This window comes from Euphorbia lathyris, chromosome 9, assembly GCF_963576675.1.
Source record: "Euphorbia lathyris chromosome 9, ddEupLath1.1, whole genome shotgun sequence".
NCBI classification, from domain to species: Eukaryota; Viridiplantae; Streptophyta; class Magnoliopsida; order Malpighiales; family Euphorbiaceae; genus Euphorbia; species Euphorbia lathyris.
In genome coordinates this window covers 10,253,878-10,271,024 of record NC_088918.1, presented here as the reverse complement: position 1 = coordinate 10,271,024, position 17,147 = coordinate 10,253,878, and the positions used below count along the sequence as shown (strand labels likewise).

The following is a 17,147-nucleotide window of genomic DNA, read 5'->3' as shown; positions in this document are numbered from 1 at the left end:
GAGAAAAAGTTCCGAAAACGATGGTTTTGGAAAATAAAGAATTTGGTTCCATAAAATATGCAGTACCAAACAACTTTAATTCTTGGTAGTGTCAAACTAAAACATTTCCATTTTTTAGCAAAACGAAAACTCAGTCCATGTTTGGACAAAAAAAAAAATCCACAAATATCTATTTGACAAAATGTGAAGACACGAAGTCTTTTTTTTCTTTTCTTTTGAACTTTACCCTAATTTATATCTTTAAATAAAAATAGAAGCAAATAAAATTGGTATAACTCACCCTAAAAGACACAAATAAAAAAAATAACGTCACACTTAACACTCAGGAGTGAACATCTGAAACGTGAAGTTTGCAGGAATGAACATCTACGAATGACACAATAATAACTTCTCAATATTGGACTATGAGTTATAATGCTATTTTAAATTTGGATCTAACTCACTCTAAAAGGCACATTTAAATAAATAACCGCTTCACACTTATAAAATGACTAATTACCTTAAATTAAGTTTGTAAATGTTTGTCAAAAAAAAAAAAAGTTTGTAAATGAGCTGAGCTGCTCATAGACATCTCGGTATTCGGCTCGATAAATGTTCGACCGTATTCGATTTGATTCATCAACGAGCCGAGTTTGAGCATGGAAAAACTCGGCTCAAAAACTCACGAATTGACTCGATTATAGGTTCATGAACAAGCTCATGAAACGAACTCGATAATAATGTTAATGAACAAGCTCGTAGCACACTTGGTTTGATTATTATTTTAATAATAGTATTTTATAAAAGGGAAAATGTAAAACTACGTAGGTTTTGTAGGTTCTAAAACTACGTAGGTTTGTCGTTCGCGAGCAAAATTCATTAACCGAATTAACGAGCTACTCGCGAGTAAAACTTGTGAACAAATAAACAAGCGGCTCATGAATAGCTTATGAACAAAATTTTGAACTCGAGCTTATCTATTTTTTGTCGAGCTGAATATGAGCAGTCAAAGCTTGACTCGACTCGATTCGATTACAGTAATACCTTAAATAACCAAACTGAGATATTTAAACGTGAAAACAAATTTGGATCATATCTTAATACATTCAAATCATATAATGATCTATAATTGGCATGACTCGTTCATACTTGTCTAGTTTCTCTAGGGGATAATATGCAAATTATTTACCTTAAAACTTCAATTGTCGCTCAAACCTTTTATAAGTGCCAAATTATCTTTATATTTTTCTAATTCTATCTAACTGTATTCGATAATCCAAAAATTCAATTGCCTGCTGAACTTTCAAAAGTTGGTAATTATTTATTTATTATGATATTTTCTTTTTGACATGTAGTAGAAGGCGTCATCAGTTTTTCACATCCAATAAATTCTATTAAAAAATAGAAAATTATTAAATACAATTGGATAAGAATAGAAATCACCCGAAACTTTTAAAAGTCAAGAGAATAGTTGAAATTTATGGTCAAATGGAAAGGACAACAATTAGAATTAAGTCGAAAGTTAGGGTTATTTTGTCCATCTTTTTTCATAGATTTCTCCAAAATATAAATATTTTAGCTTTTAAAAAGCAGTTTTTCTAGCTTCTACAACTTTTTTTCAGATTCGGAAAGCTAAAAAACCTGGTTTTAGAGTTCAGAAAAACAATATCTATCACACACTAAATCATATATTTTCGTAAAAAATTTCACCGTTCTCAAATTGTCAAACCACAAAATAATGTTTTCTCATAAAAAAATTCACGTCCTCAAAATATCAAAGCACGAAGGCCAAAAAATACTGTACATAAACATATATTTTTTTTTTATTTTTCAGCATTTATTTGTTTAGAAAAATAAATCAACATCAATATTAGATTAGTCAACTAAAAAATATACGTTTACTGCTAAAAATAGAGATAATGCATAAAAATACCCCTAACGTTTACTGCTAGAAGCAATTTTACCCCTAATATCTAAAATAATACAATTTTACCTCTAACGTTGACATTCAAGAGCAATTTTACCCTCTAATGTTGACAAGTTAGGTCAATTTGAGAAATAATTTATCAAATTGTAATTCTCGGTCATGAATCTTGTCATCTACAGTTCATATGTGCGTCATTTTATCACTAATTAGTAACAAGTCACAAACATATGATTGAACGAGAAAAAAATTAAAAAAATACACTACATTTTGTACGAGATGGACAAAAAAATTCAAATATTTCACCGAATTTAAAATTTTTAATTTTCAATTCTATAATCAAATTATAAAAAAATATGAAATCTTTTTTTTAATCAACACACATTCGGTTGATGTAGACTACGAAATAAAATATCTGCATTTTATAATAATATCTGAAATTGATCTAATTTGTTAATATTAGGAGTAAAATTGCTCTTTGCTGTCAACATTAGGGATAAAATTGTACCATTTTAGACGTTAGAAGTAAAATTGCTTATGGCTAAAAACGTTAGAGGTAGTTTTTTTACAACCTCCTATTCAACATTTTTCAAAACACGATATTTTCCGACAAACAAACCACCCGTTAATTTTAACTTTTCCCCAAAAAGAAACCATGGTAACAGTGTAATTAAGGCAAACAAAAGAGGACTTAAAGGCATACATTATGCATTCTGTTTCTTCTTTCTTCTCCTCCTCCTTCTAGGTCCCCTGCCTGCTACTACTTACTTCTTTCTCTGCTACCCTTTCGCCGTCTTCTTCGTCCACTTGGCTCTCTCTCTCTTTATTTCTCCCTCGAAAACTAGACCTCTCTTTCTCCGAGCTCTTAAAGTTTACACCTTTCCTAACTTCTATTCTTATTTCCCCCAACTTTCCTCACCCCCTTCTCCATTAAATCAAATTTCTGATCTGGGTTTTTCTGGGTTTTTAGTTTAATCATTGGAGAACTAGAAAAAAGATCCCTTTTTTTTAAGCTTAAATTTGGAAGTTGGATCTTTATGAACCATTAAATTATTGCTTTGACTACTACTACTACTGCTTTATATTTAATTTAATTTAATTATAGACTGTTTTATGATTAAGACTGATGTATTTAATTATGTAACTGTTATAAAAAGAAAAGCAGTGTTCTTTCCTTTTTTTTAATTTTAATTTTGATTTTGAGTTTTACACTTGAATTTGGGGTAGTAATAATGGCAGAGTGATTGAATTTGGGGGAAAATTTTCTAAGTGAGATAAAGTGTTTTTGGGGTTCTTCATCATCATCATCATGCCTCTTTCTGAGCTTCTGTATAGATTGGCTAAAGAAAAGTTTGAATCTTCTCAGGATCCACCTTCTGGGTAAGTTTGGTTTCTTGATTTCTGACACGATAACACGATTTACGAGATGGTTGTGGTTTTTGTTGTGTTTTTATTGTGTATAATTGTATGGAATAACACGATTTTGACAGGAAAACGATATTGATGCTTTGTTTTGTTTGTTGTTCTATGTTTTACCAGGGTAAGTTTGGTTTCTGACACGATAACACGATTTACGAGTTGATTGTCGTTTTTATTGCATTTATATTGTGTAACACGATTTTGAGACGAAAACTGAAATTGATACCCTTAGTTTTGTTTGCTGTTCTGTATTCTATCAGGGTAAGTTTGATTTCTGACACGATAACACATTTAGGACTTGATTATGATTTTTGATGCATTTATATCGTATACAATTATATGTAATATAACACGATTTTGACACGAAAACATGAAATTTACACCCTTAGTTTTGTTTGCGGATAAGTTTGATTTCTGATACGATAACATGATTTACGACTTGATTATCGTTTTTTATTGCATTTATATCATATGAAAATACACGATTTTGACACGAAATTGACACCCTTAGTTTTGTTTGTTGTTCTATATTCTATTAGGGTAAATTTGATTTCTGACACGACAACACGATTTACGACTTGATTATCATTTTTATTGCATTTATATCATATGGAATATAACACGATTTTGACACGAAAACTCGAAATTGACACCCTTAGTTTTGTTTGCTGTTCTATATTTTGATTTCTGACACGATAACATGATTTACGACTTGATTATCATTTTTATTGCATTTATATCATATACAATCATATGACGGTTTTGACATGAAAACACGAAATTGACACCACTAGTTTTGTTTGCTGTTCTATATTCTATCTTACTGATTTTGATTTTCTGTGTTTTTGTTTTGTTTTATGTTCATATACCACGTTCTCAACCCAGAGCCGAGAATGATTTTGTTGAGCTAGTTTGGGAAAATGGTCAAGTTCAATCTAGTAGAGGTAAAAAGTTTCAATCTTCTAACAATTTACAATCTCAAAGCTTCAAGATCAGAGATAAAGATTTAGGTAATGGAAGCAATCCAAGAATGGGGAAATTCGGGGCTATGGATTCGAGATTAGACGAGGTTCCGGTTTTCGTGCCACCTGGTTTAAATCAGGACGATGATTGGTTGAATTATCCGGTTGATGATTCTCTGCAACACGATTACTGTTCCGAGTTTTTGTCCGAATTGTTTGGCGTTACTGTAAATGAACACTCACAGAATAATTTTGTTTTGTTGGATAAGAGAAGTAGTTCTAGTAATCAATCGGTTAGAGAGTCTCGTACTGTTTCTGTACATAATGGTTCGAGTTTAGAGCAAGGGAACGCGCCAACGGTAGGGGATAGTGATGTTACGAGAGCTAGAACTAGTGCTGCTAGCCAGTTAAATCCGCCATCTTATTTGAGAGTCCGGGGTTTGTCTAACAATCACGAGACGATGAATTACCCGCTTGACCATGCTGTTTCGGGGGATGCAGTACGAGTTTCGTCCTCAGGAGGTGACTATCCGAACATGAAAGTGCATAAGCAAGCGCAAGCGCCTCCGCTGCCTGCTTCTACCCCTGGTTTGATGAATTTCTCGCATTTCTCGAGACCTGCGGCTGTTGTCAAAGCTAATCTCGAGAGCATCGGTGTGAGGGGTGGTTCGGGAAAATCGAACTTAGATAGAATGGGAAGTAAGGATAAGAGTTCAGTTGGAAGCAGTAGCAATCCTACTGAGTTTAGCGGTTTACGGAAGGAAATGAACTCTCATATCCGTCCGGTTGCGGTGACATCTAAGGCTGCTGAGGAACCCGTTCCAGCAAAGAAACCCGAAGCTTTGGACCAAGGAGATGACTCTAAGAATGATACATATTATGTTCAAGTTGCTGAAAGTGCGACTAAGGGATTGGTTGATGGTGAAAAGAATTCCGAGCCTATAGTTACTTCCTCCTCTGTGTGTTCCGGGAATAGTGTGGAGCTGGTTTCGGATGAACCAACACAGAATCTGAAGAGAAAAAACCGAGAAGCTGAGTCATCGGAAGGCCCCAGTGAAGTAAGAAAGTGCATGTTCGTCTTTTTTCTTTACGTTATTTCGTTTTTTGACATGCCAAGAAAATCATTATATTCGCAGGAAAATGAAGAGGAACCAGTAGGTGCGAAAAAAGGAGCTCATCATGCTCGAGGAGGCGCTGGATGCAAGAGAAGCCGAGCAGCAGAAGTACATAATTTATCCGAACGGGTGAGCAAGACTTTACACCTAGTCTCCGCAGAATTGAATTGTGATCTTTTGATTGGTTTTAATGTGGACTTTGACAAACAGAGGCGAAGGGACCGGATCAACGAGAAGATGCGTGCCCTGCAAGAACTTATACCGAACTGCAACAAGGTCTGAATTTTCTCCTCAATCTCGTAACTTTACACAGTGCTAAATGTATTTATGGTGTTTTAGAATCGAAGGAGTAAGCTTCGATACAATGGTAAGTTCGTATCCTTATGAAAATGGAGTCCCGGGTTTGAGTTGCATAACATCCTCTTGCAGAAAAGCAAGGGAAGGCTGTTTATAACACGCCCAAGTGAACCCGACCCCTCCCTGGACCGCACTTAGGGGTGTCAAAACGGGTTATGTGATCTAGCGGGTGTTGCTATTTACTGCCTCCATATTACTAGTTACGGCCTCCTATTGGACAATTTTTCCCTTTTCATATTTTTCTTTCAAAAAGTGTTAATTGGTTCTCACCTCCGATCAAAACTGAAATTATAAAAATCATTGATGCGTGACAACCCGAGAACCCGGAAATGGATGATTACAAGTCGGAAACATTGGACAAGGTACCAATTTCAAAAAAATTATGTTAATTGGTTGAAAACATTCCTGGCAATAGGCCAGGCGGTTTTTGTGACTGCGTGGACTATTGCCAGGCATTTTTTCAAACCACCTACTATAGGAAAAACGTAAATTTTTCGAAATTGGTATCTCGTCCAATGTTTCCGACTCGTAATCATCCATTTCCGGGGTTCTCGGGTTGTCACGCATCAATTATTTTCATAATTTCAGTTTTGATCAGAAGACAGAACCAACTAACAGTTTTTTAAAGAAACATATGAAAAGGGAAAAAATGTCAATTTTGGGGCGGTAAATAGCAATTCAATATATATGATATAAATGCAACGAAAATGTTAATTAAATAGCAATTCACTATATATGATATAAATGCAACGAAAATGTTAATTGTGTCAAACCGGTCTTGTTAGACATGTTGTCTCTATAAATCGTGTTTCGTGTCAGAAATCGACAGCCCTAACCGGACATAATGTGAGCCTTATGCATTAGGTTTGCCCTTTGCTTTGTGGAGTTCTAGAACCTATGTTGCACGAAAACTCTTTTTTGTTAGCGTTTCCGCGTTTCGTGTCCGTTTCCGTTTCCATTACCGTTTCCTAGCTAATTTTTCTTAGAAATAAAGCTAACAAATGTTGCAGAGAATAATTTCTAAAACCGTTTTTGCTTATGTTGAATAAAAGATCTTTTCTTTTCACGCAAGGTGGATAAAGCTTCAATGCTCGACGAGGCCATTGAGTATTTAAAGACGCTCCAGCTTCAAGTACAGGTAAATACTTTTGTCCTTCTTGCAGTTCGTTTATTCTCGTCAATTGGTCATGTTAAAGCTATGAAATAGTTCAGTAATTCTATAGAATCATTAATCGTCCGTTTACAGATTATGTCAATGGGATCGGGTTTATATATGCCACCGATGATGATGACGCCAGGAATGCCTCACATGCATGCTGCTCATATGGCTCAATTCTCGCCCATGGGTGTTGGGATGGGAATGGGAATGGGAATGGGTTACGGGATGGGTATGGCTGATATGATCGGTGGATCTTCCGGTTGCTCTATGATTCCGATACCCCCTATGCACGGATCGCGCTTTCCCGGCCCTCCAATGCCGGGGCCAAGTGCTTTACATGGGATGGGAGGGTCAAATTTTCCAATGTTCGGGCTTTCTAGTCAAGGACATCCAATGCCATATCCATGTCCGCCTTTGATGCCAATGTCTGGAGGACCTGTTCGCAGACCGATGGGAATCAATACAGGAGTAGGCGCAGCAGCTGGTCCGGTGGATAATTTGGATTCAGCTCCAGGTTCTTGTTCGAAGGATTCAATTCAAAATATCAACTCACAAGCGATGCAAAACAATGGTGCCAATAGCTCGATGAATCAAACATCGACTCAGGTGTGCCGATATCTCTAAAATTTTCCACATGGTTATATATGATATAAAAGGGTGGCCCGGTGCACTATGCGTCCCCGCTGAGCGAGGGTCCGGGGAGGGGTCCCACCACAAGGGTGTACTGGGGGCAAGCCTTCCCCTGCCAATTTATTTGGCAAGAGACCGCTCCTAAGACTCGAACCCGTGACCTCTTGGTCACACGACAACAACGTTTACCGTTTACACGATATAAATGCAACAAAAATGATAATTATGTCAAATGGGTTGTGTCAAGTAAGTTGTTTCTGTAAATAGTGTTATCGTGTCAGAAATTGATAGTCCTAGTGGGAAATTGCTTTGATTGGATACTTAAATATTGACGATCACTGAAAGGATATGTTTTACAAAGGTTACTGAACTTTATTTTTTTTCAATAAGGTCATTGAATTTTCATTTTTATTTCAATAAAGTCATTGAACATTCATTTTTATTTCAATAAAGTCATTCCAGCCAATTCAAACACAAAAGTCACCCGAATAGTTACGTGACAATCATGTTGGAGAGGACTTACTTTTACGTATGACATGACAGCCACGTGGCAGTACCATGCTATGCATAAAAGTAAAAGTAAGTCTTTTTTTAACGTGGGTGCCACATTACTATGCCGGTGATTTGATCTGTTTGAATTGGTCGAAATGAATTTATTGAAATAAGAAGGAAAATGTGAAAGAAAATGAAATCAATGATTTTTGTGAAACAAATCTCTTAACTTCAGTACAATTTACCCTGTAAACCAATATGCATAGTTAAACATTAGATCTCAATGAAGAACCTTTAGACCTGTTTGTTTTGCCTCGGTTTACTGTTGGAAAAAACTGTTTTTCCAAAAAGCAGGGATTCGCTGCTTTTGTAAAAAGCTACTTTTCAGATATAAAAGGCAAACAGGAGGTGTCTAACTAAACACCTAAAACTCTCCATTTTAAAGTGAAAATGCAAACAGGAGGAGAAAATGGAGCAACCAAACGCCCCCTATGTTTGTCAGACCAAATATGAGTTGTGTTATGTCGAATGTGTCAGATATTAATATGAATTGGGCCTTTAACTACCAACTTAAGCTTTTAGTTCATAACATCGTATCAGAGCCTCTTAGACCAACGGATCAAGAATTCGATTCCTGACAACTCCATTTGATGGGCATGTGTTGTTCACGCTTCAGGCCTAGGGATGTGTCGGATGTTAATATGAATTTGGCTTTTAATTAAAATTATCAGTTTAAGCTTTTAGTTCAGTTGGTTCCGTGATGGAATAAGCTTTGCTTGAATCTTAAGTGAAGTTTTGGTGTTGTGCAGTGCCAAGTGACAAATGAAAATGGTGAAAAGGCTGGTTTAGCTCAAACCTCAGAAGTTACTGAAAATAGAACTCTCAACTCAGCCAATGGAGAATGACAATCTACCAAGTTTAAGCTTCTGGTGAGTATCAATTTCATCGATTTTGATCTCATGGACCTTAATGACCATATAGTATTTGATCATTCACCATTAAATCTGGGCTTATTAAAATCTTAGGGTGGAGATTCAAAGCATGATAAGACTTAAATTTAATAAGCTTGGATCCAACGGTGAGTGGTCAAATTCATTTGGTCATTAAGGTCCATATGAACACTGCTACCATTTCATATCCATAATTAGCTGAACTTGCCTTCTTATTTTGAGATTGAGGGATTAAGGACCAATGGTAAACGTTGGTTGTCGTGTGACTGAGAGGTCACGGGTTTGAGTCTTAGGAGCGGCCTCTTGCCAAAAAAATTGGTAGGGGAAGGCTTGCCTCCAGTACATCCTTGTGGTGGGACCCCTCCCCGGACCCTCTTTTGAGCGAGGATGCCTAGTGCACCGGGCCGCCCTTTTTTTTATTGAGAGATTAAGGACCAATTTGGTCTTTGGCTTAATACCTAACTACATCTATGAACTTTTAATTTTTCCGTTGGGCATCTTGAACTTATACTTGGATCCATCGCACGCCTAAACATGTCAATTTTGGACCTCAGACACCTTTATTTGCTGACGTGGCATGAGACGTTCTTAGGTGGAAGTTTGACTTTGAGATACCATGTCAACTTTGAAATGTGCCATATCTGCAAATAAGATTGTTGAAGGTTCAAAATTGATAAATTTAGGCGTGTGATAGGTTTCAACTATAAGTTCAGGGTGCCAACGACACAATGGTCATTGAAGTTTGGGGCGAGTTTCAGAAAGGCCACTGAACTTCATTTTGTTTTAATAAAGTTACTTGACTTTCTTTTTGGTTATTGACTTTTATGTAAGACGTGACAGCCAAATAAAAAATATATATATATTTTTTTTTGCTGTCATGTTATACATAAAAGTAAGATCTTTCCAACGTGGTTATAATGTCACTATTCTAGTAACTTTTTTTTGTGTCTGAATTGGTTGGAACGACTTTATTGAAATATAAAGGAAAGTTCAATGACATTATTAAAACAAAGTGAAGTTGTGCGACCTTTTTGAAACTGATCCCAAACTTTAATGACCATTGGTGTAATTTATCCGTAACCGTAATGAAGTTGTATACGACTTGATCCATTATTGAGATATATACTAATATTATGGTCCTTAAACTTCGTTTTTTGATATAAATTGAACGAAATGATGAGAGTAAAATAGATATTTGACCATAAGTTATCGTGATATGGATAAAAACGTCCATGATGTAGTAAAAGTTTGTCCATGTAATCATTTCGTTAATTTTTTTTTACGTTTTTTTTTTGTTGATTTGAACTTTAATGTTACAGTAATGTAATGTTTAAGGACTTTACGTCAAGAAATGAAGTTTCGGGGTAAATTACATCTATGGTAGCTGAACTTTAATATGTTCATATTTTAGTACCTAAACTTCATTTTGCACTAAAAAATACTTGAACTTAGTGGGCGATCTAACACGAAAAGTCCATATGATATGCTATCAAAAGTTAACTATTAAAACATAAGGTAAATTACATTTATGGTACTTGAACTTTAGCGTATTTCACATTTTAGTATCTAAACTTCATTTAACACTTAAAAAAAACACTTGAACTTCAGGGTAAAACAAATGAAGTTCAGATGGAAACATGCTAAAATTCAGGTACATTTTAGTACTTGAACATTAACGTGTTCCAAACTTTAGTCCCTAAACTTCATTTTGCACTTATAAATACTTGAACTTAGTGTGCGACTTAACACAAAAGTCCATATGATCTGCTATCAAAAGTTAACTATTAAAAAACAAGGAAAATTAGATTTTTGGTACCTGAATTTTAGCGCGTTTCACAATTTGGTAACTAAACTCTATCTAAACATCATTTCAGGTACATTTTAGTACCTGAACTTTAGTGTGTTCCACATTTTAGTCCCTAAACTTCATTTTGCACTTACAAATACTTGAGCTTTGTGGGCGACCTTACACGAAAGTCAATATGATATGCTATCAAAACTCAACTATTAAAACTTAAGGTAAATTACATCTATGGTACCTGAACTTTAACATGTTTCACATTTTAGTACCTAAACTTCATTTAACACTTAAAAACACTTGAACTTAAGGGTGAACCAAATGAAGTTCAGATAGAAACATGCTAAAATTCAGGTACATTGGAAGTCTATATGATGTTCTATCAAAAGTTAACTATTAAAAAATAAGGTAAGTTACATCTATGGTACCTGAACTTTAGTGTGTTTCACAGTTTGGTATCTAAACTTCATTTAACTGTTAAAAATACTAGAACTTATGTTGCACGGAAACGGAAACAGATACCAGGAAACTTTATTTCTAAGAAAAAATAGCTAGGAAACCGTAATAGAAACAGAAACAGACACGAAACGCGGAAACGCTATATTAAAATTCAAGTATCATAGACGTAATTAACCCGAAATTAAGTTAATATGGTTGTTTTGATTCCCCTTTTTCTATGTGTAGCAGGTTTTGATCCTTGTTCTTGAAGAGGCTTCCACAAAATATGCAATTTCCCTGATCATGGGGACTGCAAAAATATATAAATGTTGAGGAAAAGATTCTGAGTTTTACTGAATGTAGTTTGATCTTAACAGTGCTCAACTCTAATCTCAAGGCACAAAGGTTTTGGTAATGTTGAGGATCTCTTGCTCTTTGTATATTCACTTACATATTGGGGTTTTTTTTTCTTTTCTTTTTTGTAGACCTTTCTTAGAAATTCTTTATATTAATGGAAAATAAATAACTTTGTAATACAGTTTTCTGCTACTTCTCTCTATCTCTTTCTTATTATGTAGTTCTCATGTACAAAAGATATAAGCATTTTATAGCTTTCTTTTGTCTTCATTTTTATTTTTTGCTCGATCTATTTTGAATAATCTTCAGCTCGCTAAAGTGAGAGTAAGGGTCCGTTTTTTTCGGTTGTTCTTGTTTGCTGTTGCTGATAGGTAATACAAAAGATATAAGCATTTCGTAGCTGTCTTTTGTCTTTATTTTTTGGTCGATCTATTTTGAATAATCTTCCGCTCGTTAAAGTGAGAGTAAGTGTCGTTTGTTCTTCTTTTATAGCTCTTTTCCGTTGTTTTGCTACTCCGAAGAGTTGAAGAGAAGTGTTTTGTTAGGAATGAAAAACAGCTGTGTATAACTAATTCCAAAGGAAAATTAGCTAATTTGTACCGGGGTGAATTACATCCGTGGTGTATAACTTTTGTCCTACTTTACATTTTGATGTATAACTTTCAATTTTACACATAAACGTGTATAACATTTTGGTGACCTCCCACTAAAGTGTACAACTGGTAATTATGACGTTAATGTGTAGTCTACGTTCCATGTCAGCAATTTGACCTTCTTAGAAGTTAAAAGTTGACCGGTCAACGCAAAGTGTCCGTTGACTTCATATTAACCGGTTGTAATTACTAGGTATACACTTTAGTGAGAGGTTATAAAAAAGTTGTACAATTTTGTGTTCTAAATTGAAGGTTTTAAATGACAAATTGTACATCATTTATCCCTTGTACCGGTCACAGTAGATATGGACAGATGTTAAAACCTTACGTTGTTAATTGAGAGCTCTAATAATAAAATTTTGCTTATATTTTATACGTTCTCGAATTTATGTGTTTCGGTTGATTTGTGCTCACATCTACAAGAGAGTAGAAGTTTTTATTATTGAAGGAATCAACAACAACTTACAATTTTTTTTATGAAAATTCATAAATTGAAGAATTTTTCTAGAAATCCGTGTGCAGAAGTGCTTTTGACTTTCTATCGTTTCTTTATTCTCAATGAGTATGATAAACACCTTCATATAAAAACATATACGCCTTAATTAAAGCCGTTAAAAGACCCAAACAATAGCAAGATTGCCTTGCTTGTCGGAGTGGCCAGCTCCCCGAGCTTCGTGAGCGTGCTGGCCCCTCAATTCCAATCCTTTTCACCACTGCAAAGTCTGCACTTTGAGAATTCTCGACGTGCTGGCTCGTCGATTCCACAACTTTGGACAGCTCGAAATGTTAGCCCTGCAACTTTGTCCATAAATGTCTCGAACGACTTCCGAATGATCCGAAACTTATCCCAAAGCTTTCCAACACCTAATCTAAGCTTCACGAATATAGAATTAACCTCGATACGAATTATAGTTACTGTTTCTATAACGAACAGCAGACCGAGATTATGAACACGTATAATCACAAACTGTAATAGGTATTCTATAGATCAATCTTCACAACCAAATTAAGTTTTGTATACTGATCATCATAACCCACAAAATACCCAACCACAACCTCAAACAAACTACAAAGAATAGTGCACAAATTTAAACAAAAAAAAAAAAAAAAAAACACAACTAAGTCTTTAAATTCCACAACCTGCAAACTGTGTCTTTCTTTCGTCGATTATTTGACATGAACTTCGCCTTTAGTGTCCGGTGTGAGTGTTTTCGAGCTTGGAGATTTTCCGATTATCGCTTTCTTTGCCTTCACAAGTGACTGCTTCACCCTTGTTAGTATGTTATTTGATTGCTTTGAAGCTGCCTTGGTTGGAATTGAAACTTCTTTTGGCTGTTCCTCTAATATTGGTGCTTCATCATTTGGCTTTGAATCGGGTGTTGATTCGGGTTTTACTTCTGGTTCGGGATTCTCGAGAATTTTGTTTTGATCATCAACTGTTTTGTCTACCTCCAATGATCTTTCAGTTTGATTAGTGTTTTCTTCTTTATCTTCCACAACATTTTGTGTTTCCACTTCTGTTTCCTTCTTTTCGTGTTCCTCGCTGGCCTTTTCGGTGACTTCAGGAAGGGCGTGTTCGCCTATTTCTGCTACAACAGGTTCTGTTTTTTCATCAGGTGACTTAGTTTCAACCTTTTCTGTGACTTGTTCTGAGTCTTTCACCTCAGCTTCAGGTTCTGGCAATTTCGGGGCTTCGACGACTTGTTCGATTACGAGAGATTGTTCCTCCGGTTTCACAGGAACAACTTCTTCTGATTTCTCATCACTTGACTTAATTTCAACCTTTTCTGTGACTTCTGATTCTTCCTTTGGTTTCACCTCAGCTTCAGGATCCGAAAGCTTCAGGTTTTCGATCTCTTTGCTCTCTACGGGTTGTTCTTTGGGTTTCGCCTCGGATTCAGGAAGAACTTCATCAGCTGACTTTATTTCAATCTTTTCTGTGACTTCTGATTCTTCCTTTGGTTTCACCTCAACTTCAGGATCCGAAAGTTTCGGTGTTTCGATGTCTTTGCTCTCTACAGGTTGTTCTTCAGGTTTTGCCTCAGATTCTTCCTTTGGTTTCACCTCAACTTCAGGAACCGAAAGTTTCGGTTTTTCGATCTCTTTGCTCTCTACAGATTGTTCTTCGGGTTTCGCCTCGGATTCAGGCAGAACTGTTTCTGTTTTCTCATCAGCTGACTTTATCTCAATCTTTTCTATGACTTCTGATTCTTCCTTTGGTTTCACTTCAACTTCAGGATCCGAAAGGTTCGGTTTTTCGATCTCTTTGATCTCTACAGGTTGTTCTTCAGGTTTCGCCGCGGATTCAGGCAGAACTGCTGCTTCTGTTTTCTCATCAGCTGCCTTAATTTCAGCTTCAGACACTGCTAGTTCTACTTCGGTTTTAACTGATTCCGGTTCTGATACCTCCTGTTGTTTCTCGATTGTTTCGATTTCCACGAGTTCCTTTGGCTTCACTTCTATAGATTCTGTTACTCCATCCTGAGATTCATCTTCCTTTGGTTTTATCTCAACTTCAGGAGCAGCTAGTTGTGCTTTCTCTCCGTTTTCGGGTTCTACTTTAGCTGCCTCGGACTCTGATGACTCCTGTTGCTTCTCAATCGCGGGTTCCTTCGCCTTCACTTCCACGTCAGGAACTGCAGATTCTGTTTTTTCATCAGTAGACTTAACTTCAACATCAGGAACTACTTCTGCTTCTGCTTCTGATGACTCCGTCTGTTTCGGGATTAATTCGACTTTTTCGAGCTCCTTTGGCTTCACTTCTGTATCAGCAACTACAGATTCAGACTCTTCCTTGGCTTGTGCTGTTTTCTCCCCGTTTTCGGATTCTGCAGGCTCGTCTTTTACTGCTGCTGATTCTGATAACTCCTGCTGTTTCTCAACGGACTCGACTTTTTCGGGTTCCGTTGGCTTGAGTACTACTGATTCTTCTTGTTTAACAACATCATTGGATGCTGCTTTGGCTGGAATGACAACTTCTGATACTTCCTTCGGTTTCTCAAACGTTTCGACCGACGAAACATCATCAGTCTTAAGTTGTTCCTGTAGTGTTTTGTCTGCTGGTTGCTGTTCTGGTTTTGCAGATTCCGCGGTGGATTCTGTTTTCTCCATGCTCTCAATAGGCTGCTACAACCAATGCAATAAAAATTAACACGATTATTTGCGAGCAAAGTTCATGAACAAAATTAACCGGTTACTCATGAGCAAGCTCGCAAGAACAGATTGAGCTCGAGCTCGTCCATTTTCTAACGAGACGAACATGAGCAGGCCAAAGCTCGGTTCGGCTCGATTACAGCTTTAACAAACAACACATTTTTGCTAATCTTTTGATTTTTATACATTAAGTAACTCTCAATTAATTATAATCTCACACACTAAACTCCTAGTTAACGAGACAGTTTAGATAAAATGGATCACGTGCAACTTATAACCGAGTTTGATATTCACTATCTTGTTAACAAAAGCTAAATATACGCGACTACAACACGGGAACTAAAATCTCTTCAGATAAGTTATTGTATACTGTTTGCTATTAGTTGATTTTTCAAACGCTATCGCACACTAAACTCCTAGTTAACAGGACAGTTTAGATGAATTGGATCTCGTGCAACTTTTCACCGAATTTGATATTCACTATCTTGTTAACCAAGAACTAAATATACGCGATTATAACACGAATTAACCACAAGAACTAAAATCTTTTTAATTGAGTTATTATTTACTGTTTGCTCTTAGCTGATTTTTCAAACGCCGTCGCACACTAAACTCCTAGCTAACAGGACAGTTTAGATAAATTGGATCGCGTGCAACTTTTAGCCGAGTTTGATGTTCACTATCTTGTTAACCAAGAACTAAATATACACAATTATAACACAAATTAACCACGAGAACTAAAATCTCTTTAGATATGGTATTGTTTTCTATTTGCTATTAGCTGATTGGATCGCGTGCAACTTTTAACCAAGTTTGATATTCACTATCTTGTTAACCAAGAACTAAATATACACGTTATAACACGAATTAACCACGACAACTAAAATCTCTTTTAGATAAGTTATTGTTTACTGTTTGCTATTAGTTGATTATTCCAACGCATAATTCTTAACAGACAGTTTAGATGAATTGGATCACGTGCAACTTTTAACTGAGTTTGATGAACCAAGAACTAAATAGCCGCGATTATAACACGAATTAATCACGAGAATTAAAATTTTTTTAATTCAACTATTATTTACTGTTTGTTATTAGCTGATTTTTCATCCGCTATTTCTCAATCTTAACCAAACACTCGAATATCTACTGAAACAACAAGAAGAAAAAGGTCTTCAATCTAAGTTCCTCAACATGATCTGAATAACTCATGAAAAAGAACATATAACATGTAATCAAAGATAAAAACTTTGATAAAAAAAATTCAAACCCATATAAAAAAAATACAAAATCAAACATGGGTTTTGTTTTGATCATATGAAAAACATAAATATATCATATAATAAGTTGATACAAAAAAAAAAAAACATACCTTATCTAGTACAGTATCAGTATGAAGAGTTGGTGTTTCAGTAGCCATGAACAAGACTGAAGAGTTTCTAGAGAGAGATTGAATAATTTCTAGAGAGAGAGAGAGAGAGTTCTAAAATTAAGTTGATAAGATATATTCTTTTCCCAAATGAGAAAAAAATAAAAAATTAAAAGGAAAGAAAAAGAGATTCTGTATAGTTTGGCTGGCAAATGACCCAATTTTTTTTAAAAAGCTAAAATAAAATTAAAATTAAAATAAATAAAGGTAAAAAACATGTTTAGGTCCCTGATCTTCCAATTTATGGTTCTGCGAGCCCTGATCTTTTATTTGAACACAATTAAGCTTCTGACCATTTATTTTTGTTCTCATCAAGCCTTTTAAAAGGACGTTAT

The 17,147-nt window shown here is 35.6% G+C and overlaps 2 protein-coding genes across 4 annotated transcripts; one reads left to right on the top strand and one right to left on the bottom strand.

Annotated features, from left to right (window-relative positions):
* The first annotated feature begins 2,622 nt into the window (after positions 1–2,622).
* LOC136206699 (transcription factor PIF3) lies at positions 2,623–11,837 on the top strand. 2 transcript variants are annotated; one of them, XM_065997843.1, is made up of 8 exons: positions 2,623–3,283; positions 4,208–5,342; positions 5,421–5,528; positions 5,610–5,675; positions 6,829–6,894; positions 7,003–7,521; positions 8,847–8,966; positions 11,473–11,837. In XM_065997843.1, exons 1-7 carry the CDS (start codon positions 3,213–3,215, stop codon positions 8,940–8,942), a joined length of 2,061 nt encoding a protein of 686 aa, XP_065853915.1. In that variant the 5' UTR covers positions 2,623–3,212; the 3' UTR covers positions 8,943–8,966; positions 11,473–11,837. The 2 variants fall into 2 exon arrangements, with proteins under 2 accessions (XP_065853915.1, XP_065853913.1); XM_065997841.1 differs by having other exon boundaries at positions 11,470–11,837.
* A 1,353-nt stretch (positions 11,838–13,190) lies between these two features.
* On the bottom strand, positions 13,191–16,913 carry LOC136205756 (uncharacterized). Of its 2 annotated transcripts, none has more exons than XM_065996513.1 (2): positions 16,756–16,913; positions 13,191–15,356 (listed from the first exon to the last, which is right to left on the bottom strand). In XM_065996513.1, the coding sequence occupies exons 1-2, from the start codon at positions 16,801–16,803 to the stop codon at positions 13,401–13,403; spliced, it is 2,004 nt and encodes a 667-aa protein (XP_065852585.1). In that variant the 5' UTR covers positions 16,804–16,913; the 3' UTR covers positions 13,191–13,400. The 2 variants fall into 2 exon arrangements, with proteins under 2 accessions (XP_065852585.1, XP_065852584.1); XM_065996512.1 differs by having other exon boundaries at positions 13,191–15,359; positions 16,756–16,910.
* Positions 16,914–17,147: the final 234 nt, after the last annotated feature.

Coding starts and splice junctions, on each gene's coding strand:
- LOC136206699 (XM_065997843.1), top strand. CDS start 3,213: ATGCCTCTTTCTGAGCTTCTGTATAGATTGGCTAAAGAAAAGTTTGAA. Junction 5,529..5,609: donor TACATAATTTATCCGAACGG/GTGAGCAAGACT, acceptor TTTGACAAACAG/AGGCGAAGGGACCGGATCAA. Junction 6,895..7,002: donor CGCTCCAGCTTCAAGTACAG/GTAAATACTTTT, acceptor GTCCGTTTACAG/ATTATGTCAATGGGATCGGG.
- LOC136205756 (XM_065996512.1), bottom strand. CDS start 16,803: ATGGCTACTGAAACACCAACTCTTCATACTGATACTGTACTAGATAAG. Junction 15,360..16,755: donor CTGATACTGTACTAGATAAG/GTATGTTTTTTT, acceptor CATTGGTTGTAG/CAGCCTATTGAGAGCATGGA.